The sequence below is a fragment of the Struthio camelus genome, chromosome 10 (genome assembly GCF_040807025.1).
Source record: "Struthio camelus isolate bStrCam1 chromosome 10, bStrCam1.hap1, whole genome shotgun sequence".
Classification (NCBI taxonomy): domain Eukaryota; kingdom Metazoa; phylum Chordata; class Aves; order Struthioniformes; family Struthionidae; genus Struthio; species Struthio camelus.
Window position 1 is genome coordinate 3,138,356 of NC_090951.1, and position 24,673 is coordinate 3,163,028.

Genomic DNA, 24,673 nt, shown 5'->3' on the forward strand with positions numbered 1-24,673 from the left:
GTTTCAAAGCCTACCCTAGGGCTGGCTGCGTACTTGGGAGTTTAGCCTGTGCAGAGCTTCCTGTGTGTAAGCAGAATGTAAGTTTGCTAGTTGAAATAGAGCGTGAGTATGGTGGTGTTTTTGTTTTGTTTGGTTTTTCTCCCTTGGACAGATATAGCCCTAATCTATTTTGATCTTTCGTGTTCTGGTTTAAATTACCTGGAACTGTGTTTCCTGGAGAGAGTGGCTGAAACCTCTATTGTAGTAAGGAATAACATAGATTAAAAAAAAACCTGGAGCGATCTTGCTTAAAGCAGCTTTGTCAAATGTGTATTGTTGCACTGCAACGGTAACCTTCACCCCAGCAGATCTTAGACTGCACATTGTTATGGCTGCAGAGGAAGCAAGGCCATAAACGCAAGGAGTTGAATAAGGTGTTGTTGCACCTCTTCAGAGTTTCCTGGTGCTGTTCCTGAAGTGGTGTTTTATCCTGTCCTAAATGACAGCCGTTGTAAAAACCTGTGGTGTGCCAATTTGCTTTCCCTAGAGATTATATCTATTACAACGATGTGTACGCCTTCAACCTGGACTCCTTCACGTGGAGCAAGCTGGCTCCGTCAGGGATTGGGCCTGCTCCGAGATCTGGATGTCAAATGGCTACCACTCCTGAGGGCAGCATAATCATCTATGGGGGCTACTCCAAACAGGTAGGAGAGACCTTGTGGTAAGCTAACGTGGTATTTCCTGGATGCCAAACAGAATAGCTGATGTGAAGAAAAACTGAAGGGCTACAGTGAAAACTAAAATGTGACAAGCTCGAATGGTCTAAATAAGACCATTGTGATGGTCTTGATGGGTGTTTGTTGTGGGTATTGTGGAGTCCTATGTTTTGGCTGCTTGGAGAGGGCAAAGTGCTTAGAGTTTGGGAAAGTAAAATTGAAATCTCTGCTCTGCTGCTTCCTTGTGCCCAGTTACGCAAACCTTGTCTCCAGTGCAAGGTCTGACCATCTCATCACATAACTGCCTGCTGTTGTGACTGACAGTGTAATAGTTTCTACGTGTCAGGCAGCTGCCAGATGTCCAGGAAAACACTGGTAACCAAAGTGCCCTTTCCGTGTTAGCCTGTGGATGTGCCAGCTTGAAGTGACTGTGGAACTGTGCCCTTGGATTGCTCCTACGCAGGAGGGCTCAGGCTGCCGTGAACCTGTATTGCTACCGGAAGAGGCATCTTGCCTTCTGGTTATCCTTTTGCGCAGACCCAAATGTTTGTGCAGTTGTGTGGTGATCAAGGAGTTGATCTTGGTTAAAATGAATTAAAATTCATTGGTTAAAATGAATATTTGTTTAAAATGGGTTGAAAGGAATACTTTCCCTGCTAATCTGGTCTGATATAAGGAGGTGACGTCATGGAGGCAGGAATGAGCAGCTGTGATGACAACAGTAATAGTTATTGCCAGCTTAAAGCGTTCTCAGATATTACAGGGCCACGTTCCAGCACTTGCAGCTTAAAAGCAGCAGTTGCCAGAAAACTTGCCTTTTCTTGCGTCACTGAAAGGGTTAAGGAAGCAGCACTAGTTAGCAAACTCAATAAGCCACAGATGACTTTTGATAAGCACCAGGCTTCCTCTGCTCTGCTTCTTGCTTTTTCAGTCATGGTAATTTATACTGGATAGCCCTTTCGACCATATGTCCTCATTGACCAAGTGTCCCTGTCTCCATGCTGGGAGGGAGGAAGTAAATATTTCATTGAGCAAAAGGCTCCTGCAAAAGCTTTTAATGTTGCGAATGCAGACAGAAGACCCAGATCCTGCTGCTGCTCTCTCAGTGGAGAGGCATTGCTTCCAGCAGCGTGTCACTGGGGGAGGAGGACGCGTTGTTCTTCTGATCTGAATAAATGAACAAAGAAGAAAAGGAGGGAAAAGGGAGAGAAGATGGTCTATATATTTAGAAGCGTTGGTGCCTCCTCATGGCCTGCACTGAGGGCTCGCTCTCCTCAGATGTGCTTTTGGTTAAACAGCAGTAACAACGCAGAGGATTTTCTACCTGAATGGGCTTTATCCTGCTCCTCACTCCTTCCTGCTCCCTCACTCTTGAGAGCTGGGAGAAGGCTGCATGCTAGATGTGGATCTCTTATGCTACAGAAAGTGTCCAGGCTTCAGGTGCACACTGTGGCCCATGGAAATAGAAAAGTTGATGCATGTTTGCAGTAGGTTCTATTCCACTTAAGCAGGGTGAGCTCTGTTGCACTGCTCTGGGTTGCCTTGAGGTAACAAAAGAGAAGTAGAAGGGAAAGGAGAGTGCAAGACTGTCCTCCGCCTTCTTCTGTGACAAACAAGCCCTCAGCCTTTATGCAGGGCGCTGAGCAAGGCTGAGTTGTATGCAGTTCCTCTCTGACTCAGAACAGCTTTTAGGTTAAAGTAACCACTCCTGTTCTGGACTTTCAGGCCAAGGCCTGATGTTTTGGCAGTTACGAGTTTACTCTCTTTGTAATGTAGAGAGCTGAGTCTGCTGCTCTCCAAAGCCTTGGTTGGAAATGGCACATCGCTTGTATCTTCTGCAGCACAAGTGCGTTTTTCAGGCAGAAGTGGTGCATCCCAGCTGCAAACTGACCAGAGCCCTGGACAGAATTTTCTCTGCAGCTTTCTTGAGATGCAAAGGTGACAAACTTTTAGTGTGGTCCTGAAAATTTATTCAGCAAGATTTAGGCCCTCTAGGAAACGTATGATTTCATTAATATGTGGTTATTTAATTCTCTTTCTCTCTCTGCTTATGGGTGGTTATGGAGCTGAGGTTTTTTTTTTTTTTTCTCCTTAGTTTATAAACTTGCATGCAGCCCAAGGAGGCATTGGCAGGGTACTCTTGGGAGAAATAACAGGTAAAAGGTAGAGGGAAACAAAAATGGAGTTAGGCAGGCGTGGTGAAAGAGCTGGTCCTTGTCTCCAGTAGAGGTAGATGCTACAATGAGGAGTGTTATGAAGACATCTTTGGGCTCTATCGTATGTAACCAGGCAGGTGTCCAAGCAAAGCACCGTTCAGCAAGACATGTAGAGACCTCTCTTCCAGTGAGAGGCAGTGCTAGGTTGCGTGTGCTGTAAAAAGGGTACAGGTTTGCAAGGAGGCCTCCTGAAGCCAGACCTGCTACTGCAGAATGCCTGTGGTGTGAATTGGTCTGGAGAGAAGTAGGTGGAAAGCATACTTGCTGCTCTGTTTTAGTATTGGAGAATGATGTGGCTGTCACGTTGCTGGAGGAGAGCTGTGCAGTGGCAGGGCTGCTTTCCTGCAACGGGCTGTTCTGTTGCATTACATCCTATGGTCCCCTTAGCCCTTGTAAGTGTCCTCCAAAGTACAGTACTCAAATAGCTGTGCCCAGTTGTATAATGCATGCTGTCTAGGGCAAAAAGAGATACAAGCCCAGGAGATTCATAGTTATGGGTGGGATTCTAGGCATCTTTGTACCAGGCTGGCTGCTAGTGCTCCACAAAGCCTGAGCAGTAATACCGACTTGCAGCAGAAACATTTCCTGGTCAAGGGATCCATCTTCCCATCTTCAGTCTAATCACCAGGCACCGTGAGCTGAGAAGGCACAACAGAGGTAGGAGATTTGGTCTTTGCTTTGGTTTGCTGCGATCACATGAAGAAGTGAGCGTGGAGGGTCACTTTCAGTAATGCCTGTTAGTCCGTGTTGCTAAATTCCCCTGCATATAACCTGAAGATGGATGTTTTAGTCCAGGGGCTCAGCTGAGCTGCTTTTGCAATCCTAAGGGAAACGTGCTTTGACGGAGCCTCTTTCATGGCTGAATGGAGGCAGAAAAGATAAAATTACTTGTCTAAGGCCCTCCAGGAGTATGTGGACAGAGCCAGGGCAAGAGCCCTGGTACCCGGACGTGTATTTGCCTGCACCAGCCACTAGACGTTGCTGACTTCGGATGATGGAATTAAGTGGTGAACAGCCAGGGTGCAAATAGCGAGAAAGTAAATCTGAGCTTTAGAATCCTAAACATGACTAACATGAGATGCTGGTGCACAATTTGACAATAGCATGCCGGATTTTTTTAAATGTGTGATTCTTAGCGCGGTAGTGTCTCTGTGTTCTTCCGTTTCGTGTTCAGCCCAGAAATGATAAGGTATCTTCTGCTCTCCCCCACAGAAGGGGATGTTGTCAGCTCTGCCTTAATGTACCTCAGAAGCCTGCAAGGAGCTCAGACTTGCTCTCCTGCTGATCTTAAACATGTCCGCACCCATTTCCCATGCTGGGGATGGGGCTTGCTGCAGCAAGCGGCATTTTTGGCCGTATAAAGCAACGAGACCTCTCTATTGCTAGGCAACATGAGTGCGCTGTGCCTGACTGGAGCACCGAATGCAGAGGGGAGCTGTCGGAAGCTAACACCGCTCTGTCTTGCGGGTGGATGCAGACTGCAAGCCAGGGGAGGGCCGGCACTACAGGTGTGTGAGGCTTTTGGATGTCAAAGTAAACCAGCGCGTAATTTTTTTAGCAGTGAGCTTTCCGACACTGAAGGGGATTTTGCTGGCAGGTTGCTTGTGGCAGGGCTGAAGCGTTTGCCTGAATTGCAGGGTTGTGCAGGATAGGTTCGCTCTGCAGTTCTACCTGCTAAGGGCTTCTGTTAATTGGATGTATTTGGCCACTATTGATCTCTTATTAAGCATGTTTAGCAGTTATAAATGGGGAATTATGGCAGTCCCGTTCCTCTCGAGAACAGCTCTCCATGCCTCAGTTTCCTTGCCATTTGAAAGGTGATAAACATGCCTGTCACTGAAGCTAGAGTTTCTTAGTTAATGTCTGCAAAGCTCTTCTAACTTTCCAATTTATCTGTATGTGCAAACGATAGACTGTGGCTGACCAAGAGACTTTTGTGCTTGAAAGCAAACATCTGGAACTTCAGGGCAAGAAGGATGGGTGGGAGCAGGAGCCCTTTGCGACGCATGGAGCGATTTGCTTAGGGCAAGTAGGTGTGCTGGGTGTGAGGGGATTGCTCTCTGCTCCCCAGTAGCAGTGTGCTGCTTGCTGGCAGAGTGTCTGCTTTTGAGCCAGAGTGAGTTGGCGAAAACAGGCATCTCTTTGACAACAAATAACTAACTCCCACTCCACCTCATTGGGGTTTTCTCAGCCCAAGAAGCTTTGTCACACACGTACGCAGTGTGTTTACTACAGGGAGCTTTGTGGTTTTCAGGAGAAATAACGCAGTTATTTCTCACAGCTTATATGATACTGAAGCCGGCAGTGCTCTCAATATATGTTATGTTCTCCCGCTTCATGCACAGAGCGCTGATCTTACTGTGCTTGACAGTTGTGCTTCTGCACTCTTCACCCTGCGTATTCCCTGCACAGACATACATGTACTGCATCTAGCATTTAAGGACAAGCTGGAACCCACCTGGGACTGGGGAGGAAGCAAACACCATTTGCTGTATGACGAGCAGGCAGGCATTTCATTGGGATGCCTTCAAAGCTGTAAATAAGATGTGAAACCTCTTGCCCTTCCCTCTCTCCCTCCCTCCCTCTCTCTTCTTTACGTCCTCCCTCCCTCTCTCTTCTTTACGTCCTCCCTCCCTCTCTCTTCTTTACGTCCATCCCTGACAGCTGTTTTATTTGGGTGGGCCTTGAAGGGTCTTTGACTGAGGTGAGGGACTGACTAAAAGGGCTGCTGTAGCTCAGTCATGCCCAGCTTGCAGCTTGCTGGTGACTTCTGCTACTCCGGATGTGTGTGACAGGGACAACAAGGTGTAGCATTGCCGGAGTGCGTTACTTGCTCTGTAGTGACTCACAGCCCTTTGAACTTGAGGGCTTCTGCTATGGATGCCAGTATACATGCACCACCAGCGTATGTAACTGATGTACATCATACTTAGAGCACCTTTCCTTGATGGCAATGTTTCTTTCCCTTCTTGTCCTCGCAGCCCTCTCTCAAGGATCTGTTCAAAGCGGGGAGCTCCTGGCCCTCAGACTGTGATTTCTCCGACACCAGAGCTCCTCTAGCTATGCCTCAGAACCTCTCACCAATGCAGAAACTTGTCTTGCTTGTTTTTCATCTTCTGGAAAGCTAGCAGTGGCTGAAGGAGTCATCACTGTATATCCCCTTCTTCAGAGGATAAGACTGTCACTGATGTTTGTTCCTGCAGGTCCCCTCTCCCTGGCGTGCCTGAGGTTTGGTTGCTCACGGACTGCAGGTAGCATAATGCAGTTGTTGACCTCTTTGAAGTGGTAGCACGGAAGAGGATTTCTCCATCATAGACATCCTGTCTTGCAGAGCATATGTCTTTCAGTGTAATAACAGGGATGCACAGGTGTGTGTGGAGAGCAAGAAGACATGTGAGCCACAACCCTTTTAAAAAAAAGTTTTCCCTAAAGGCGGACCCTGGTCCTTGAGCTAGCAAAAGCTTCCCTTTTGCTGCACTGAGAGCAGAGTTCTCCTGTTTCCTCCGGTGCTTCATTACCGGCTTTCTCTGGGCCTTTTCAGCATCATCCAAGTTACAGCCTTGTTGTGCAATGCCCCAAACACATTTTGTTTCCCTTTGCTCTCTGCCTTTCTCTTTCCTAAGAGTTGAATACTGGGCTCTGCAATAACAGCACACCACAACAAACCTTGCAACAGCAAAACCTGTCAGCTGCAAGGTGCTGGGTTGGGTACAGCTGTGCAGGGGGAACAGGCAGGCTCTGTGGTGTTGTGTTCCCAGGGGCAGCCGAGCCCTGCTCCTTCCTGCACGCTGGCCTCACCCCCCAGCTTCTGCTGGGATCCATTGCCTGCATCCTGGCAGCTGCTACCTAGCAGAGCAATGCCGTCGCCCCCAGGAGGATGGGAATTACAAGGAAGTAGGAGCTCTGCTTGAAGGATGTGTGGTGGATAATGACATTATTAAAAGACCTCCTACGGTGGTGTTGCATAGCGCTGCTTTCAAATACTGCATGTTGCTATGAGCACTGGAGTACAGGGGCTTAAAGTGAAAGGAGCAGAGGAAAATCACGTTTAAAATGATGCATTTGATTAGCTCAACTGAGGCTTGATCCTGCTGTCTTGCCGTTGCCTGTAGTAGGGGTGGAAGTGGGACTTTTGTTTCTGTTCAGCAGAGAAAACTACTGCTTAAGGCTTCTTTGGGCCTTACATGCTAAAAATGACAGGCTGTGGTGTCGAGAGCAAGCACTGTCACCTCTGCTCCTGTTGTAGGGGGATGGAAATGGCAGGGTGGCAGAGGCTGAAAGAGTGTGTGCTAAACACAGATCTGTAACTCAGCTTGGGCCCTCCAAGTGATACAGCGCAGATGCTCTGAGCTTCTGCTCGGCGCTCAAGGGTAGAATCCTAGAGGGCCTTGCAAGCCCTATGGAAAGTTATTGTGTGCCACTTCTGTGAAGCAGGTATCTGCTCTCTTTACAGCTAGAGGAGTTAAGGCACGGATGTTAAATGTCTCCCTTGGGAGCACCTGATACTCTCTGTGGCAGAGTAAAAGGCAGAAACTTGGGTCTCCTCTTTCCTTGGTGCTACCCGTCCGTCCTTCCTTCCTTCCTTCTCTAAAAAATCGGTTTTGTTCCCTGTGACAATTTTCTTCTCTTCCCTGGATGCCAAAATTCCTGTCCTTAAACTGCATCCTGCAGTTTTCATTTGGCTCCAAGTCCCAGGGTATATGTTGCAAGCACTGAGTAGAGGGAGGCTCTGGAGTATCACAGGCAGAAGTTAATTGTGGCTTGTTATGCCTTTCCCACTGCTCTCTTGTAGGATGGGACTGAGCCAGGCGTGCTTGAAGGTCATGAGACAGCAGCCTCTGTCCATTCTGGCTCGTTCACTTCCCTCCTGGGCATTCACATTGCTCAATAACTCCTGTACTGCCACTCAGCACAGGATGTAGCCCTGGTTTGAACGCTGTGATTGAGAGCTGCCTGATGCTCCAGAACAGCAGCGTAGCGATCTATATGCTGTCTCCTTGCCCCCAGGAGGCAGTTGCAGTGCTGGCTTTTTCAGCATGGGAACGTACGGATTCAGACTGTGATGAGGCTAATCTGTGGAGTTAAGAATGGCACATACCACCGTTCTGGTGTGGGTGACTTTCCAAGCCCTGAAGGGGCCAGGCCCCCTATATTTTAATCCATTGGAGCTGTTTCACTGAGCATCCCCTTTTTTGCCTTCTCTGCAGAGAATTAAGAAAGACGTTGACAAGGGCACGCTGCATACAGATATGTTCCTACTGAAGACTGAAGGTTCAGGCAAAGAGGAAGGTAGGCTACTACAATCGGAGCTAGGAGAGCTGTGCTGGAGGTGATGCTGCAGGACTGTGAATAGAAGTTCCCTCTCCCCTTTGGATAACAGACCAAAAAACCCAAAACTCGGAACAAGACTTCCCTAGTAGTGAAAAGCACTATGTCCTGGAGTTTGCTTTGGGGCTAAGCATATCACATGAGTTGATTTAAATATTTCTTCTTCCCCAAGAATAAAGTGCACTTGTGCACCGGGACCCTAATTTAGAAAGGGGGGCTAGGGTGAAGGAAACGGCAGTTGCAGAGGTATATTAGAGGAATTTTGTTTTCTTTTTTGGTTAGGTGTGCTAGAGAAGGAAAACAGGCCTTTCCCCACCACATATGTGGGCAGAATGTGTGTTCACCACTGTGCTCCGTAAAAGGAAACGGTGGGGGAAAAGGTGCTTTTGTCTGCAGTAGACAGTAGGCCCCACAACTGTTCTGTCCTCTTCTCCCTGAAGAAGTCCTGAAAGACTTGCAGTCCTGAAAAGATTGAGGCTGCGTCCCCCTTGCTGGGTAAAGCTTGCTGGTTAGCTGAAGCCTGTAGGGAGTCATGGTTTTCAGCTCCACGGGGCTTGATTTCAGAGCTGATGTAAATGGTGGCTCTGACACTGAAACAGCTAGGGGAATGGAGCTGGCGGAGAAACTTCTGAGAGGAACTGGCGGTGCTGCTGGAGGAAGGTCGGGGTAAACTTTTTGTTGGAGAATCGCTCCTACCTCGCAACATCGTCCATGTTGATGCTTCCCAGTTGGTCCTGGGATAGACTGAGATGGAGTTGAGGATCTCCACGCTCCTTGCGTAACTGCACAGGCAGTTTCAGGAAAACTACAGGAAGTGTTATTTAGGGGGTTTTTGGTGCGTGTGGGAGAGAATTAAAACAACATTTTAAAATTCCTCTTCTCTGGGAAATTTTGGTGGTTGCTCTTCTATTTCACAACACGAAATCTTTAGTATTGCAGAATTTCCCACACTGTGGAAATTCCTATTCCTGACAAACTCTGTTTGGTAGCGATCATTCGTTTATAGACTCTAAGAGACAAGACTGGGAAGTGATCTCATGAGATTACCTAATGCAGAGATATTATCAATATTTGTTTGTTTGTTTTTCCCCATGTGTGATTATCCCCAGAAATAGGAATTCCATCTCTTTCCTTAAGAGGGAGTTGTATTCTTGGCTCAGGGAATGACGCAATCTTCTTTGAGCTCAATTTCTAAAATGTCAAAATTGTGACTGATGTCTTCAAGCCTGATAGTATTGAAGAGGGATTTGAGGAGGAGGGTTGGTCACTTATATTGCCTGGATTCCAGCGACTACTTGCGTTATGTCCTATTTATAGTTTATTTTGTTGAAATTATGTTTTCTTCAGAAGCGTGCAGTTCCTAGCCGATGTATATGCTTCTCCCAGACTGCGTTTAAGGGATTTACCATAAATCCACAGTAGAAGGGACTGGAGCAAAAGCAGAGGGCTTTGGGCACAAGCCTTCTCCCGCTGTTGAGTACTCCTTTTGAGTGTGGTTGGGCCTCCTTACAATTGGCTTTGCACTTATTCTTGCCATTAAGGCAGTGGTGCAGCCTGGCAGACCAGATGCTTCTAGTAGAAGGGACCTGTGGAGAGAATTGGTGTGGGGTGGGCCCCATAGGTGTGCCTGAGGTAACTTTCCTTAGTACTCTAAGGCTATAATCAGTCCCGTTGTGAACTCCACCCTCCTATAAAGGCGCGTACACCTTTTAAGAGACCCATTGCCTTCCTCCAGAAAGCACTCCCTGGAGATAGCTCTCTGCGTTTGCTTTATTGAAGACACAGCTGGTTTCTACAGGGAGAGAGGGATGTACAGGTTAGCTGAGTGCTTGAAGTGGAAATGCAAGTGATTCTGATTAATGTTATTGTTGAAGGTGCGCTGTGCAGTTCCGAGAGTGTCAAAAATGGGTTGCTGAGATACTTGGAAAGATTACTGGAGAACTGAAGGGCCCTGCAAGATTTGAAAATGATCAAGGTTCCTCTTTGCTGATGCTCACGTTTACTCTTATCCTACAGCGGACAAGTGGGCATGGAGTCGGCTAAACCCCTCTGGAGTGAAACCTGCTCCCAGGTCCGGCTTCTCTGTGGCGATCAGTCCTAGTAACCGCTCCCTTCTGTTTGGAGGTGTGCATGATGAGGAAGAGGAAGAGAGCATTGAAGGGGACTTCTTCAACGATATTTATTTCTACGATATGGGGAAAAACCGCTGGTTTCCTGGACAGCTAAAGGTCTTGTCTTGAATATAATACAAATGTCTTCATCCTCCTTGATCATCTGAAACATGTCTTTTTTCTGGGCCCTTTTGGGCCCATGCAACTTTCCTGCAGTGGGCTCCCCCAGGAGCAAGCCTCTAATAACTCTGGGTGCCCCAGAAGCTGAGCCACCAGGTGTGGTTGCTGCTTTGGTCTGTGACCAGCTGATTGTGGAGGGGGGGAAAGGCTATAGACATGAAGGTGGGGATGTGCAATTGTAGTGGGTTTTTGCTTCCAGACTAACCGAATCTTCCAGCTTTATGCTTCTTGAGCTTTATGCTGCCCTTCTTCTTTGCTGTCGTGTAGCTCCTTGTGCTCTCCATGCCTCGTTCCCACAATTTAACGCAGACTCTCACCCTTCTGGGCAGAAAGGAAGCCTCTTAGCCCTGGTAGCTGTGCACAGAGTGAGAACGGTTCGAGAGGTAAACCTCCTCACCTTCCCAGGCTCAGGTTGCATGCACCCTGTTGTGTAATGCAGAATGAAACAAGGCAGCATGAAAACATAGTTACGGTGTTTTACTGGAGGCCAGCTCCAGGTCAGATGTGTAAGCATGACGTCAGCTAGTTAGGTAGAAGCTACTGTGAAAAGATCTTGTGTTACATTGGAATCAAAAATACTCTCTGGTTTTCTTCTTGTAGACGAGCTGCTGGAAGAGATGAAATATTAACCCCTGGCTCATAAGAATTTCAGAAACATGGCCCTCAGATCTCTGGCTTTGAACCGCTCTCAAGCAGGAAGTCAGGTGCAAATGACCTGGCTGAACTTCCTTCTTTCCACCCCCACTGTTTCTGGCTGTATTCTCAAAAAGAAGTCAATTACATAATAACAGCCAAACATCCACTCAGGTGTTTGCTTCTGGCTTCCTAGCCAACTGTTTCCTAGCCCTTTCATACAGTACTTTGAAGACCTGGAGTGCTTCCTAGTAATGCTCTATAATTTAGCATCCAGTAATTGTTTTGATTTCACAAAATGATATGTTATTTTCTCTTGCTCCTGTCACAGACTAGTGGACTGAGTGTGTGTGCCTGCAAGACAGAGGGCAAAAGAGCTGTTTTCCTTCTCTCCAGCATGTGTTGCCATTAACAGAGGCAGCAGCTTCATGCCATGGGTTCTCCCTGGGTTTCACTGCCCTTTGTTTTATGGCTGGTAGAAGTTCATGCTGCACCTATCACCTGAGATTAACAATCCTGGTGAAAAATAATTGAATTCTCCCACCTCCCTCCCAGTAGCATCTGCAGCATTGTGTTAGCTGCTGTACATGTCATTAGCTACACACAGTCTCACACAGTCTCACGCTGTTCCCTTTTCCAATAAACAGGGACCAAAGTCAGAGAAGAGGAAACGAAGACGTGGCAGACAAACTGAGGCAGAGGGGGCAGGAGATGAGATGGAGAAGCAACCTCCACAAGGCCCAATGGAGATAGTCAAAGAAGTGGTGGCAGAAGATGGGACTGTCATGACAATCAAGCAGGTGATCTCTGGGCCTGGAGAAGAGAGAGAGAGATCGGAATCGGAGGAGGAGGAGGAGGAAGATGGAGCCTTGGGCCAACAAGTGGAGCCATGCCCGCGTTCCAATGCCATGGTGGCTGTGAAGCATGGGGTTCTCTATGTGTATGGGGGAATGTTTGAGGTGGGCGATCGCCAGTTCACTCTCAGTGACCTCTACAGCATCGATCTGCACAAAATGGAAGAATGGAAAGTGTTAGTGGAGATGGATCCAAGTAAGCTCTGGTGATGGGCTCTCCCTGCACCTTTAATGTAGCATCCACTAGGATGTGGTTTCCAGCAGTCCTGTATTTTAGAAGACAACATAGGGAGGTTCCTCCAAGGGTGACAATGAGCCATTGAATAGTGGTGGTTTCTTGACAGAAAGAATCGTGGGAGTACCTGTAGTATGTGGCGTCTTATGGTCACTGTCACTGTAGAAGCCTGCCTGGTCCAGGGCTTTACAGTAAGTGAAGACATTGAGCTCTGGTCGGTCTGCTTTGAAAATGAAGGCACGTAAACAGTGTCTTTGTTCACTGGTGGCAGGATAAGGCCTGGGAAGTCCTGCTGTGCCATGCTTGTCCACTCAGCAGAGGAGAGGGATACGTGCTCTTCCCTGTTCACACCCACCTGAGGAGGTCAGGGTCCAGGCACCATAGAGCATGTGGGCATTAGCCAGGGACTAACAGAAGCCTTGGGAGAGACTGTATAGTGAACAAAGTGCAGGGGGAATGCAGATGCATGGTAAATGCTGACATCCCAAATCTCAGAGCAGTTCTTGGACAGCTGCCGGTATAGGATCTAGAAAATCTCTGCTTCCTACCCTGCGCCTGAAGGCCTGCTGTACGGGGCAGAATAGAGGAGAGAAAACAAGATGCTCTCTGGACTTGGAAGTTGAAGATCCAGGATCTAGCAAAGCATCTTAGTGAAATATAAAGGCATAGCCTCTTTCCTGAGTGGTAATCTCTGCCGTGGTAGACTAAGCAATATTGGGCTGTCAAAGCCTGCTGTAGGCTATGGGTGTAGGGAAAGAGCGCTTTCTTTCTGATCGCTCTGTAGAGGTTGCTGCTCTGCTTGCCCCAGAGCTTTCTTCATGAGACTGGTACAGCCAGAATAGGGGAGTCTGGGTCTGCACACAGTGGCAGCAGGCAGTTCAATAAGAAATGTGTCACAGCTGCTCCAAGTACTGTAAAAATAGCTCTTTGAATGAGGTCTGTGGTATAAACAGGTTGCAGTGTGGTTCATAGGTGCAGTGAGCTGGCAGTACTCAGAGCAGAAAAGCCATAAATGATTGGTTATTGTAAGTTTGTCTGTATGCCCTCCTTCTGTCAAGAAGATCCTAATGATCTTAATATCTGAATGCCTTCATGAATTTTTCATACTCCTGTCTGCCTGGCTGTGGACCGCCTAGTGCTGCTACTGCCATTTCACAAGTGACAATACAATTTGCTGCGGTCACCCAAGGAGCCGGTAGCAAAGATGAAGTCTGAACTGCTTGGACTTGTTTTCGGTCCTTGTGGATTTACACTGAACCTACAAACCAGTCACTTGCCATTACTGTGCCCAAAGGGGAGTGAACCTTGGCCATTCCCATGTCACAGATGAGGAAATTGAGGCTGTTTGAAGTTAGGTAATATTTTGAGTCCATGGTGGCAGTCGGTGGCAGGCACCAGGAGTTTCGTGAGAGAGAAAATCCCTCCGTGACAGTTCTGGGTGTAGGAGTAGGAAACGGTTTTTTTTTTTCATTTGTTTTTCTCATCACAGAAGCACAAGAATGGCTGGAGGAGTCAGAATCTGATGATGATGATGATATGGAAGGTGCAGAGGGAGGGGAAGAGGAAGAGGAGAGCTCTGAAGAGGAGAGTGAAGATGAGGAAGGTAATGATTAATTGTTTTTTTTCATACTAATATAACATGGATTTTGGTACAATACCTACTGGTTTGGCTGTCAGTCTGGAAGGCCTCATTGGCTTGCCTTTGAATTTAACGTGGTTTCACAATTTGGGAATCCCACCTGCATTGAATTAGCAACACAAGCTAGCTTATTTTAGTGGTGACTTGAGCTGCCTGGGATTTTCCAGTATACAAAGGCAGCAGAATTTGGATAGCATGGTGGTGTTTTTACTAATATCAATCTGTCGCAAGCCTCATGCGAAAGAGGAGTTTGTCCTTTATGGTCTGTAGGTGAAAAATCCTGTGCAAAGGCCTTAAGCAACTTACCAACAGTCACTCAAATGCATCCTTATTTGTGGTCAGAAATTTGCTTGCCCCTGTGATTAAAGCACTGTTTCCCATTCAGGGGTGCCGCATTGCAGAGCTGAGGTTCACTCTCACAGCAATATGTGACCTCTGCCTAGATGGGATGAGAGGCGTTTTTCAAGCTGGGATCAAGGAAGGTGTTTTTGGGGGTTTTTTTCTTCTTGTTTGTTTGGTTTTTTTTCCTTTTATTTTGGAAAAGCAGTTAGATGGCAGCAAGCTGGTTTGTTTTTTTTTTTTCTCGGAGAAAAAACACAGTTTTAATAGTACACCATTCTCAGGGCACCTCAGCCCCTGGTAGGTTTTTAAGCTGTTACATTTAAACACGTTAGCTGAAATGTCGTCTTGGCTGGGCTGATGCATGGGAGAGCAGCTTGCCTTCATTGGCTGCTTGTGACCTGTCTTTCTGTCTCCTTTCCATTGTGTACTAGGAGGAGAGCAGCACCCATCTGTTCAGCCTGATGAGAAGCAAGCAGACTATCTGTCCAGGACGGAGCAGTATTGGATTAAACTAGCCCGCAGCAACATGGGCTCAGATGCCAAGGAGAAGAAGGTGGCGAAAGTTGCGCATGCCATGGCAAAGGCGTTCTATGAAGATTCAGTCTAGATGTTGAGGCTGGTTCTGTGTGAGTGCAGAAACATGCTGGGAGTGCTGATTAGCCCCACTGAACCAAGCAGTTCAGCCTGATGTGCCAGGCAGTTGGTGCGACCAGCAGGCTTTCTGGTACTCCGGCTTGTCCGCTCCATTCGAGCGCCCCTGGGCTGACCAGTCTCAGTATGCCTGCTTGGTTAATGCTCTGAATATGCCGTTATTCCCCTAGAGGTTGTGGAAGGGTCTAGGGGAACATGATGGCTGTCCAAGCACTTGTTCTGTTGAGGCTTGAGTATACAATACTGTTATTTTTTTTGTTTCAAAAGTTGTTTTGAGTCAGTGAAGACAAACTGCACATTGCAATGGTTTTCTAGTCTGAAATTCGCCCCCTAACTGGGGCCTGAACTTGTCTCCAACGGTTTCTATAATAAACTTACTTGGTTACATCATCTTGGTTTTCTCTGTGAATCCCATCCTAGGTTATCTTTCTCCTTTGCTCTGTGGAAGAGGAGTCACTGCCCCTCTGTCAAATATGCAGGCAGTGGTTGTAAGATGCACCAGTAGCCCTGAGATGTCACCACGCTGCCTGGAGAAACCCGGGGATCCTTTTGTACCTTGTCTGTGTGAGAGCTACTGTAACCCCTGATGAAGTTTCTTCCTTTTTAGCATTAGATGTAGCAACTTTGGCCTTGGCTTGTGGAAGCCCGCAGTTCAATTTCTCGCATGTTAGCCAAGAAAGCAGTAGTCCTACAAATGAACCCTTTATGACCAGTGAAATGTCCTGCCTTGAGACCTGATGGTGTGCTGAGGCCAGGAGGGACTGGTCTGACACTCTCAAAGGCTGTTTTTCCCCTGTTCCCTGACACGGCCCCTCTCCTCAAGGCATCGCTTTCTTTGCAGCAGAGTGTTGCTGTAGTCCATAGGGACAACAGATGGGCTACAAGCATGTCTGTTGCAGCAAACGAGTGATGACTTGAGTTGACACCAGAAGGCACTGGCTGTCCTTGTGCAGAGAAATTGAGGGTGCCACGGGTATTGTTTTGGCAGGGACTTCACCAGGAAGCCAGCTCTCAGGAGAGCAGCGCTAGGTTCTGCAAGGCTAATTAGAAAGTAATAAAGATTAAATAGAGCAGGCTACCCATGTGATTTAATTGTCAAGATAAAAACATGTTTGATAAGGAGGTTTCTTGCATGCAAAATAACAGGGAGAAGTGAAAACAAAGCATTTGTTGATAACCTAGGAAGGAATCTGCAGTGCTCGCGTGGCTAACAGTATTAGTTGCTTTGTTGTTGTGTCACTTGGGTTAGTTTACAGTGCTTGATCTCGTTGACATTTGATCTCTTGTGCATGTGTATGACATCCGTGGCTTTCTAAGAAAAGCTTTGGGGGAATCTGCCACTGAGTTGCTGACTTTTTTTTTTTTTTTTTTTTTAAGGTTGTTTGAAAATAGTAGTTTTAAGATCACAGCATCTGTGCACAGGGCTCCCTTCCAAAGGCCCCACCAGAGAGGGTAGCTTGGGCTTTTTTGCCAAATCTACTTGATCATTTTTTGCCTTTTGATTGCTTAAAATACAGATAAACACACTGGAAGATTTTCCCAAAGCTGAAACCTGATTGCAGCAGTGCCACAGGATGAAGGATTGTTTTGAACAGCGCTGCAGCCGCAGGAAAATATTCTCTGTCTTCTGGTAAAGAGAGAGTTGGAAAAGAGAACCAGATGCATCAGATGAGCTGGAAGGTATGCAGTGATAGCGTGAGGTTTTTCCTTTTCTCTTTTTATCAAGGGCTCTGGAACATAGTTCTAGCTATGTTTTGTGCGGAGCTAAGTATGACTCAAGAAGGCATGGACTGGAAGTGACATGCTTCCCAGCAACCTGTGAGTCAGGATCAGCCAACTGTCCTGCTCCTGCAAGCAGCGTAGCTGCATTTGCACGGCCGCCCACGGGGCACGCGCTGCCTGCCTCACAGAGCAGGGGCAGACGAGGCTTTGGGGGTGGGTTGCAGAGGAGATGCCGACTCCCCAGGGCCATCAGTGCTCTGCTGTGAAATGGGGCTGAATGAGGTTATAGGCACAGCAGGGTTATAGGGTGGCTTAGGTTAGTTGGACTCAGCAGCACCCACTGCTTCAGTTCTCTCATAGCTGGGTTTTTGGATGAGCCAGCAGAGGCTGCCGTTGGTCATACTGCCTGGTTCAGGAGGCACCGATTTCTTAAGGTGCATGATGGGAGCATGCTGCCATATAGCAAACTGTCCTGGCCTCCAAACTGAGGCTTAGTCGTCAGCTCTGACAAAACAAGGCTCAGCACTGTAATTGGAACAGCCTGCACGGGGACTGAAACCCACACAGCGTCCGTTCTCACTAGAGCACTTGCAGCTATTGAACTTGAGGCAGAAATAAATTTTGATGCATCTGCAACCACCATTTCGCAGAAAAAACGAAACAACTGCAGCGCTCCCTCTGAGCCATACAGCCAGCGACAGCTGGAGGATCTGTCTGGACACCAGGGCCCATCTCTTGCTGCTCTAACTGTGGAAGCCTTGGAAGCTGTCATGTGTTGATCGTGTAAATGATGCCTCTAAGAAAAGGTAAATGTGCTCTGTGGCAGAAAACCAGCCAGGGACACCTGATTATTACTACTATTTTAAGCACCTGTGGCTGCAGAGGAGGTCAAAGCGTGATGGGCTCTGCCCAGATCTTAAGAAATGCAGGTTGTATTATGCTGATAACAAACAATAACGGTGCCTGGCTCTCCTGAGAATTGGCTGAACGTCCATTAAAGCCCATTCAGTGATGTTGAATCGGATCTATGGTAGTTTTTCTTGCGTTAGGTCCAAAAGCACCTTAAAGAGGGAGGTAAGTATTTTGCTAGCAGATACACATCAGTGAAGTGACTTGCCCAAAATGATACCCGAGGGCAGGACCAGGGCTAGAACTGGGTGGAAAGCTAGGAAGCAGAAACTCCAGCAGTGTCTGTCCTAGGAATAGTTATTCTTCTGTCTGAGATGAACACAGAAAAGCTTGTGCTCTTTTAATGGATGAACACCCAGATGAACTTCACTTATTCTTTTGGCTTCTGTCAGACCATTGCTTTTGCCCATCTCTTTGCAAAAGGTTAAATGTGTATAAACGTTTATATAGCATAAAGAGATCTCAGTTTATTATTATACCTCGAAACAACCAAGCTATTGGGGTTTTTTTTTAGCTAAAAGAAAGAAAAGGTTGATGTTAACTTTTTTACTCACTCTTTGAGGAAAATATATTCAGTAATTCCTTTTCTTTTGGGCCACACATGCACACTGTAATTGCACTGTAAATAACAAACTAAAATTGCATTTTTCTATCATGTTTACATACGGTGCTAGGAAGGAAAAAAAGAGAATGGAAGAGTGCCAGCCGAAACACATTTTACTTTAGGGGCCACACAAAAAAATGCCACAGCAGAAGGTTAGTGGTTTCATCTCTGACTCAAGCTTAGCTCTTAACAGGTGGGATTGTTTCTCCCCCACATCTGTGGTTTTGTTGTAGCGTGACTGGGGTGTGGAAGCAAACATACCCTGCTGTGGAGTTTATCAGAGAGCAAGCAAAGTAATTGGGTTGACCAAGAGATAAATGCGCTTTGTGGAGGGAAAGACAGGTCCTAGCATCTTTCCTTGGGATTTTGCTAACGGTGATGACTTAGTTCAATCATGCTGAATTGCTGGTCTCAAGGCCTACCTGCTATGGTGGCTTATGGAGATAAAGCAATTCCATACTCTCCTACTGGCAAATCACTCGTTTGTCAGGCTTGCCATGCTCTGCATGTGCGGGGCTGATCTCGACCTTGCTCATTCCTCTTGGAGTGAGTCTGGATTCATTCACTATTTGTAAGCTTTGGTAAAACTTCTGCTTCTTGCTGCAGCAGTATCATTGGTGGGTCTAGTCAGTACTGTGTAACCTTGAGCAGGCTGTGTCCATCAGTGAGATGGAAAGGCTAAGGACTCACGCGCTCGTACAACAGCAGGCCTCGGAGGGATGGGGGAACGGGAACATATCAAATGCTTTAGCTTCTGCTGGGAAACGGCTATTGGCCCAACAGCTGCAGCATCCTTCATCACTTAAGGGTATAGATGAGCAAGAAGAGAGCTTTCAAGTATGCTCCCCACTGAGGGGGCTGGGGAGCGGTGCCCCTGCTGCTTGCTGGGTGGTGCTCCCAGCCTTCCCTTGCAACAAAAGCACAACGCCTGGTACCAGAAATGCCAACATGCAGCTGCTGCTGGGGAGGGTGCAGCTGTTGTTACACAGGAAGCAAGGGATTGGATTTTGGTGTTCTTACTGTGTTAAAAGAAGTGAGTCTGTAAGAGGCCCTGAGTCTTGCTAGACTATTGGTGCTGTTAATACTGTACCCGAACAGGGGATGAAAGTAAATAGGCAGATGGTAAGGACTGTGAATCAATTAGATAGCAGTGTAGTTGAGCATATAACACCTGTGTGTTAATACGTACCTCTCTTATGCTTATCTTTCATTAGTCCGTTTGAAACCTCTTGGTGGGACAGGAATGTGCAACCCACCATAGCATGTCCAAGCCATTCATCCAGCAACAACCGTTGGGCAACGCTTGGCAGCTCTCAACTTCTATAAAGTAAAAAGTTCCCTCTGATGTCATGGAGTGTGACCTCAGAGATGCCTCAGGTGAAGGGACACAGCTCGTGCTCTATTTGAGTCATGTACTTAGACCTTTGGGCACTGGTTGGTAACCAGAGGGGTTCATTGCCTGTTGAAGTTCCCTGGCTGGGCATAGTAGTGAGGTGGTTATGCACACCCTGCAAAAACAGGCTGGTGATGATGCTGCAGCTAAGTGCCTGTGCTGATGGGCTAATATTAGGCAGAACAGACCGATAAAAGGAACGCAGTAGCCTAAAATGCCTCTGGGGGAGGCGTGGTCCTGGTGGATCTGTCATTCAAAGGCATGTGTCCAGCGCTTACCACACTCAGTGTTGTCTCCAGCAATGGTCCTTGGGTTCTGTGTGGAGCTCATCACAGAGCCTTGCCATGAAAATCAGTAATTGTCAACAACATGACTGATGCAGTTCATTTAGGGCCTGTGCAAGGGATTGACCAGGTACGAGAAAAATCTGCCACCGCGTCAAGAATCTTCAAGGCCATTCTTCCATGCAAGCAATTTGCTCCCAGCAAAAATGAGCAGCATGGACAGGATGCAGTTTGTCCGCTGTTCTGTTCTGCTTTAGCAAAAATTGCTGGAGCCAACCTCAGCCCAAGACAATTTTTTAAATTTCCTACTTTTATGCCCTCCCTTAAATTGCCAGAGCCTGTCCGGCCGTTTAGTTGGTCCTTGGGCTTCAATAAACCCCTTCATCTTCACTATGACATTATTTTCCTGCCATTTCTCCTTTTTTCCCTCACCTCCAACACTGTAGTCTGCAGGGTTTTTTTTCTTTTTTCTTTAGCAGCACTGAGGCTTCATACTTCCATGTGAAGTAAACGGATGCTGCAAGACCTTATCTCTGAAAGATCAGGCCCTGGGCTGAGAGACGTCTAACGCTCTCAGAGGATCTAGGTCTCGGTTCCAAGCAAACTAGACACCATATGGGCTGGTGAGAGGCTGACGTGGGGCGAGCAGGTGGACAATTTTTTTATTGCTTTCTTCATGCCTTCCTGAAAGTTGCAGTGTCAGACCAGGCCATTGCTCACACAGGTGAGCTCACACAGACCTGCCAGGAGGGTCTGGACATCCCTGGGGAGGGGACACAGCCTTTTCCCCAGGCTCTTGCATTTTACTGCGATGGCATGAGAGCCAGCTCAGGTGGGCTGGTTCCTTGAGCTCCATCTCCTCCTTGTGTTTAAGGTGCGGCATGTTCCACTATACAAACATAAAAATACCACCACAGCCTAAGAAATTTGATACAAAACTTCAGCTGTTCACGTGCATTCTGTCTGTGTGGACATAAAACAGCAGGTATGGACAATTTACATAGGTTTATATACCATGTGGTGATAGATGTTTTAATGTGCCATAGGTAGATATGCAGGAATCCAGGACTCATAAGAAAAAGAAAATATACTGAATTAACTCTCTCTCTGGGCTACTTCTTAAGGCTATTTCTGGCCTTGAACAGATGTGAAAAGCCTAGAACCAAGATAAATTGCTCAGCTCCTCGTGATTAATAAAGGAATCATTATTTTTAAACATGTGGTTTGGGAACCAATTAATACTGGTCTCCGGCTATCTTTCATGCTGAGCAAACCTCAGCTTGACTGAGGTTTTGTCCGGTGGAACCAAGAGTTGGAAAATCTGAATTGTATTAAATGTGCTGTGTCTGTAAATGCAACTGCTGGCACATGGACAAGAGCAAGTAATAACTGGTCGGTCACCAGTGTGAAAAAGCTAGTCATGAAATCACTAGTACTTTTATTTGATAACGATAGGCATTTCTGTACTGTTTTATACATATCTAAATATTGTACTGCATTTGCACACAACTATTTTAACCTGCTCCTGGCGGGACCTTTGTGTCATGCACTCAGCTGGAATGTACAAAAAAAGTTCCCGAGAGTCTTTACTGAGAGTTGCAGTCAGAATCACAAAACACATGTGGCAGCATGGATAAGTTCCTAGGGCTGCACTTAAAATATGTCATTATTTGGTTTATTTCAGGTATGCAGCAACCACTCGAGTGAAAAAGAGGACAAGGGACCAAAAAGGAAAAAAACAGAAAAAATGAAGAGATACCAAAAGCATGGACAACTGCCGTGGAAAGTGGAATGAAAAGTTACTGGGGTCTCGCTGCCTTCAGTGTCACTTATCCTAGCCACCCGTAGCCCTCTGCTTGAAAAGGGACAGAAGGAAAAGGAGGAAGGAAAAACTGCAAGAGGGAGTGCGAAAGACCGTGTAAGGAAAAGAACTGAATTTAACTGGCACATGCTCTAATCTTTCGTTTATTTTTGGTTAAAAATATAGCAATCCAGTGCAGTGTAATAAGAAATCTGCTGAAAAGGTAGCAGAGAAACAGCTAAAACAGAAGCAAAGCAAAGCTGAGTCCACAAGTCAGGGCTGCACCCAACCACTCTGTATGTGGAATGTGGAGGAGGATTCCCCCCCGCCGCCCCAGGATACCTGTATAGGGGCTACGTCCCCCCACCTCGGACTGCTGCCACACGCACACCTTCTCCTGTTGAACGGGGCAGAGCTGAGGGTGGAGGTTGATCCCTGGAGGTACCAAATCCCAAACGAGCAGTAACTGTTTGAACTGTACCTGGTGGTGGTGGGTCACCAGCAAAGCCGATCTCCAAGGCAGGGAGAGATTGCACGCGTGGTCTCGGGCCACAGGGAGGGGAGGAAACAGTACAGTCGTTTTTGAAATGCAACAGCATGTCAGCCATTTCCAAGCAATTGAGCTAAGACCACACTCTTGCGATTGGGACCATAACAGCTCAAAACAGGGATACGGCATCTTTAATGAGTATGCATTTTTTCAGTGGGGACAGGGGAGGGGAGAAAATCAAGGCAGGCATATTACAAAGATGTTATAAACAAACAAATTAAGTGAAATAGAAAAAAAAGAAAAGAATACATCCTTAGAGGCTGCCATTGCCAATGATGTTTGTTTTTTTGTTTTTTACAGGGACATGTTGGAAGCTGGAATATACATCCTGCATTACAAAGTGCAAAATACTACATGCTCAGAGCCCAAGCATGATGTCTGAAACAGTCCACAGCAAGATGTAAGAGACAAACCCACCACCCTCTCCCTCCTCTCTGGGACGTGCTCCAGTGCTCTCCCCAGATGCCTTTTAAAAACAGTTTAATTTAATTTATTTTTGTTTTGTTTTATTTTAGGTGGATCAGAATTGAGCCCTCTTGCCCCAGTCCCTCTCCACCAAACAGCTCCCTGGCGCCTCTGTGCACAGACGTGTTTGGGATGGGCTGCTCGACTCTTTAGGTAGTGCTGCTCTTCCCGTGTCAGAGAATGCAGCACTATGTCCAGCGGGTACTTGAGTTAACTCATGTTGCTGAGGATGCTTGCATATGTTTGAGGAGGGACCTGGCTACAAAGTTTTACCCAGAAAGAATTGGCTGTGGACACAAAGTGGCACCTGGCGAGGCTGAAAAAACTCCATGTCGGGGAGCAGCTTGGGGAGGAGGAACGAAGGCCGGAGGGTGGTGAGGCCACAGCTCACATCTTGTGTTCCCTAGTCCCGTCCCCCCCCCTCCCACCCACCCCGCCCCGGCCCCCAACAAATTTAGCAAAATGCCAATCACTTCTTTGTTTTGAAACCAGGTGACAAAACGGGGCCTGTTCCCCTTCTCCCATCTCTTACATCTAGATAGGGTTCGTGCCGTCCCTGTGCTCCTTCTCTCCTCTTCACCGCAACTTTTCTCCGTTTGTAAAGGGAGAAGGGAATAAAAGTACCAGTTGCTTGATTTTTTTTTTTTTCCATTCCCTTCCATTTACTTTATCATTAAAGCTGTTGTGGATTTCCCTGGGAAACTCAGCCTGGAGCATCCCAGGACCCGTAGCTGAAACAAAATCTCCCCGTGATGCCCTCATCTAGTCTCTGTTTTGGGTTCATTACTGTTGTCATGATTATATTCTTGGGGGTGAGGGGAAGGGAACTGAGGTTTTATTTTGTTGGGATCCCTTCTCATCCTTTCCAGTGTTGGGGGGGCAGAGTGTTGATAGCATTTTGCCATGCCACACAGCATAGTGTTATACAAGCAAAGAATTTTGGCTAAAATCCAAAAAACATTACCCAGGAAAAAAGGCAAACTGTGAGTGAGACTCGATCATTTGTTGTTCTTCTGTGAAAAGACTTGGAAATTGTCGTAGGACAGTTCGAGTTATGATTTTCCCTTTTTGTTGTTGTTGTTGTTTGGTTTTTTCCCCCATTCATACATGTAACTGTTATTTTTGCAAACAAGACAGTCTTGAATTAGATGAAAAAGTTAATAAACAAAATGGCGACTCCAATATTTAGTAAGATCACCATAACTACCAGAATGGGAGCCGAGCCCTGGAAGAGAAAGAGGAGAGAAGTTACGAGACATGTTGAAAGTCTGTCTGTGGCCGAGTGTCGTACAGGGGTCGGAGCTGCCATGTGGTAGGGCAGGGGGGTCTGCAGGCAAGCACACCCCAAACGGTGGATTTACGCCTTCCAGCCAAGGATCCCTATCTTCTGGTAATTGTTGCTGAATTTTTGCACGCTGCTGCCTTTGGGAGGTAGGTGTGAATAAAGGTCTCCCGCTTACAGATGAGCAAAGAGCAGAAGTAGGGGCTAAACCCGGATCTATTGCCTCTGTCACTGTGTCTGTGCGCGGGTCACCCCTAGGCCCAGCCATCTCCTGTCTTAGCACAGTGCCCTACTAAGGCAGCTGGCTGGTTTGGCAAAGGCAGACAAAATCCCTGTCACTTCTCTTTCCAAAACAGAAATGAAATGGTTCTGCCAGGGGCTCCTTTGCTCTTTCCCCACCTTGACTCATACATAGCCTGATGCACACTTGGGGGTCATGGGAGCCCTGGTGGCACTGTCCCTCTTATGCTGGAGTGAGAGCAAAGCTGTTGAACTCCTGGTTTTCTTAGCAATTTTGACAGTTGCTTTCTATTCATTTTCCTTAAAAGGCATGTATGTATACCAGCGAGTATTGGGGTAGGCTCTGTTTGCTGTGATGCATTAGCACAAATTGCATGTAAGTCCCAATGTGAGCCCCAGACCCAGCGACTGCTGGATCCAACAGACAGACACCAAGGTTGACCTGAGAGATGGACACACACTGGATCCATCTATTAAGACCGCAGGTGTGCCTGGATTCCACCATATCATGTACAGAGGAAATCTGGCCTAAAAAG

The 24,673-nt window shown here is 47.0% G+C and overlaps 2 protein-coding genes across 4 annotated transcripts in view; one reads left to right on the top strand and one right to left on the bottom strand.

Annotated features, from left to right (window-relative positions):
• KLHDC4 (kelch domain containing 4) overlaps positions 1–16,567 on the top strand; it is a 30,689-nt gene extending 14,122 nt beyond the window's left edge. The window contains exons 7-13 of one of the 3 annotated variants that reach the window (XM_068955321.1): positions 527–686; positions 8,122–8,203; positions 10,259–10,470; positions 11,814–12,216; positions 13,745–13,858; positions 14,668–14,862; positions 16,405–16,567. In XM_068955321.1, coding sequence (XP_068811422.1) covers positions 527–686; positions 8,122–8,203; positions 10,259–10,470; positions 11,814–12,216; positions 13,745–13,858; positions 14,668–14,843 — 1,147 coding nt within the window. In that variant the 3' untranslated portion in view covers positions 14,844–14,862; positions 16,405–16,567. Of the gene's footprint in view, positions 1–526; positions 687–8,121; positions 8,204–10,258; positions 10,471–11,813; positions 12,217–13,744; positions 13,859–14,667; positions 15,278–16,404 lie in introns of those variants that run through there. The other 2 variants (XM_068955323.1, XM_068955322.1) reach the window with 2 other exon arrangements.
• Positions 16,568–21,748: 5,181 nt separating this feature from the next.
• JPH3 (junctophilin 3) overlaps positions 21,749–24,673 on the bottom strand; it is a 61,125-nt gene continuing 58,200 nt past the window's right edge. The window contains exon 5 of the mRNA XM_068955319.1: positions 21,749–23,840. Within this exon, the coding sequence (XP_068811420.1) occupies positions 23,760–23,840 (81 nt within the window). The 3' untranslated portion in view covers positions 21,749–23,759. The remainder of the gene's footprint in view (positions 23,841–24,673) is intronic.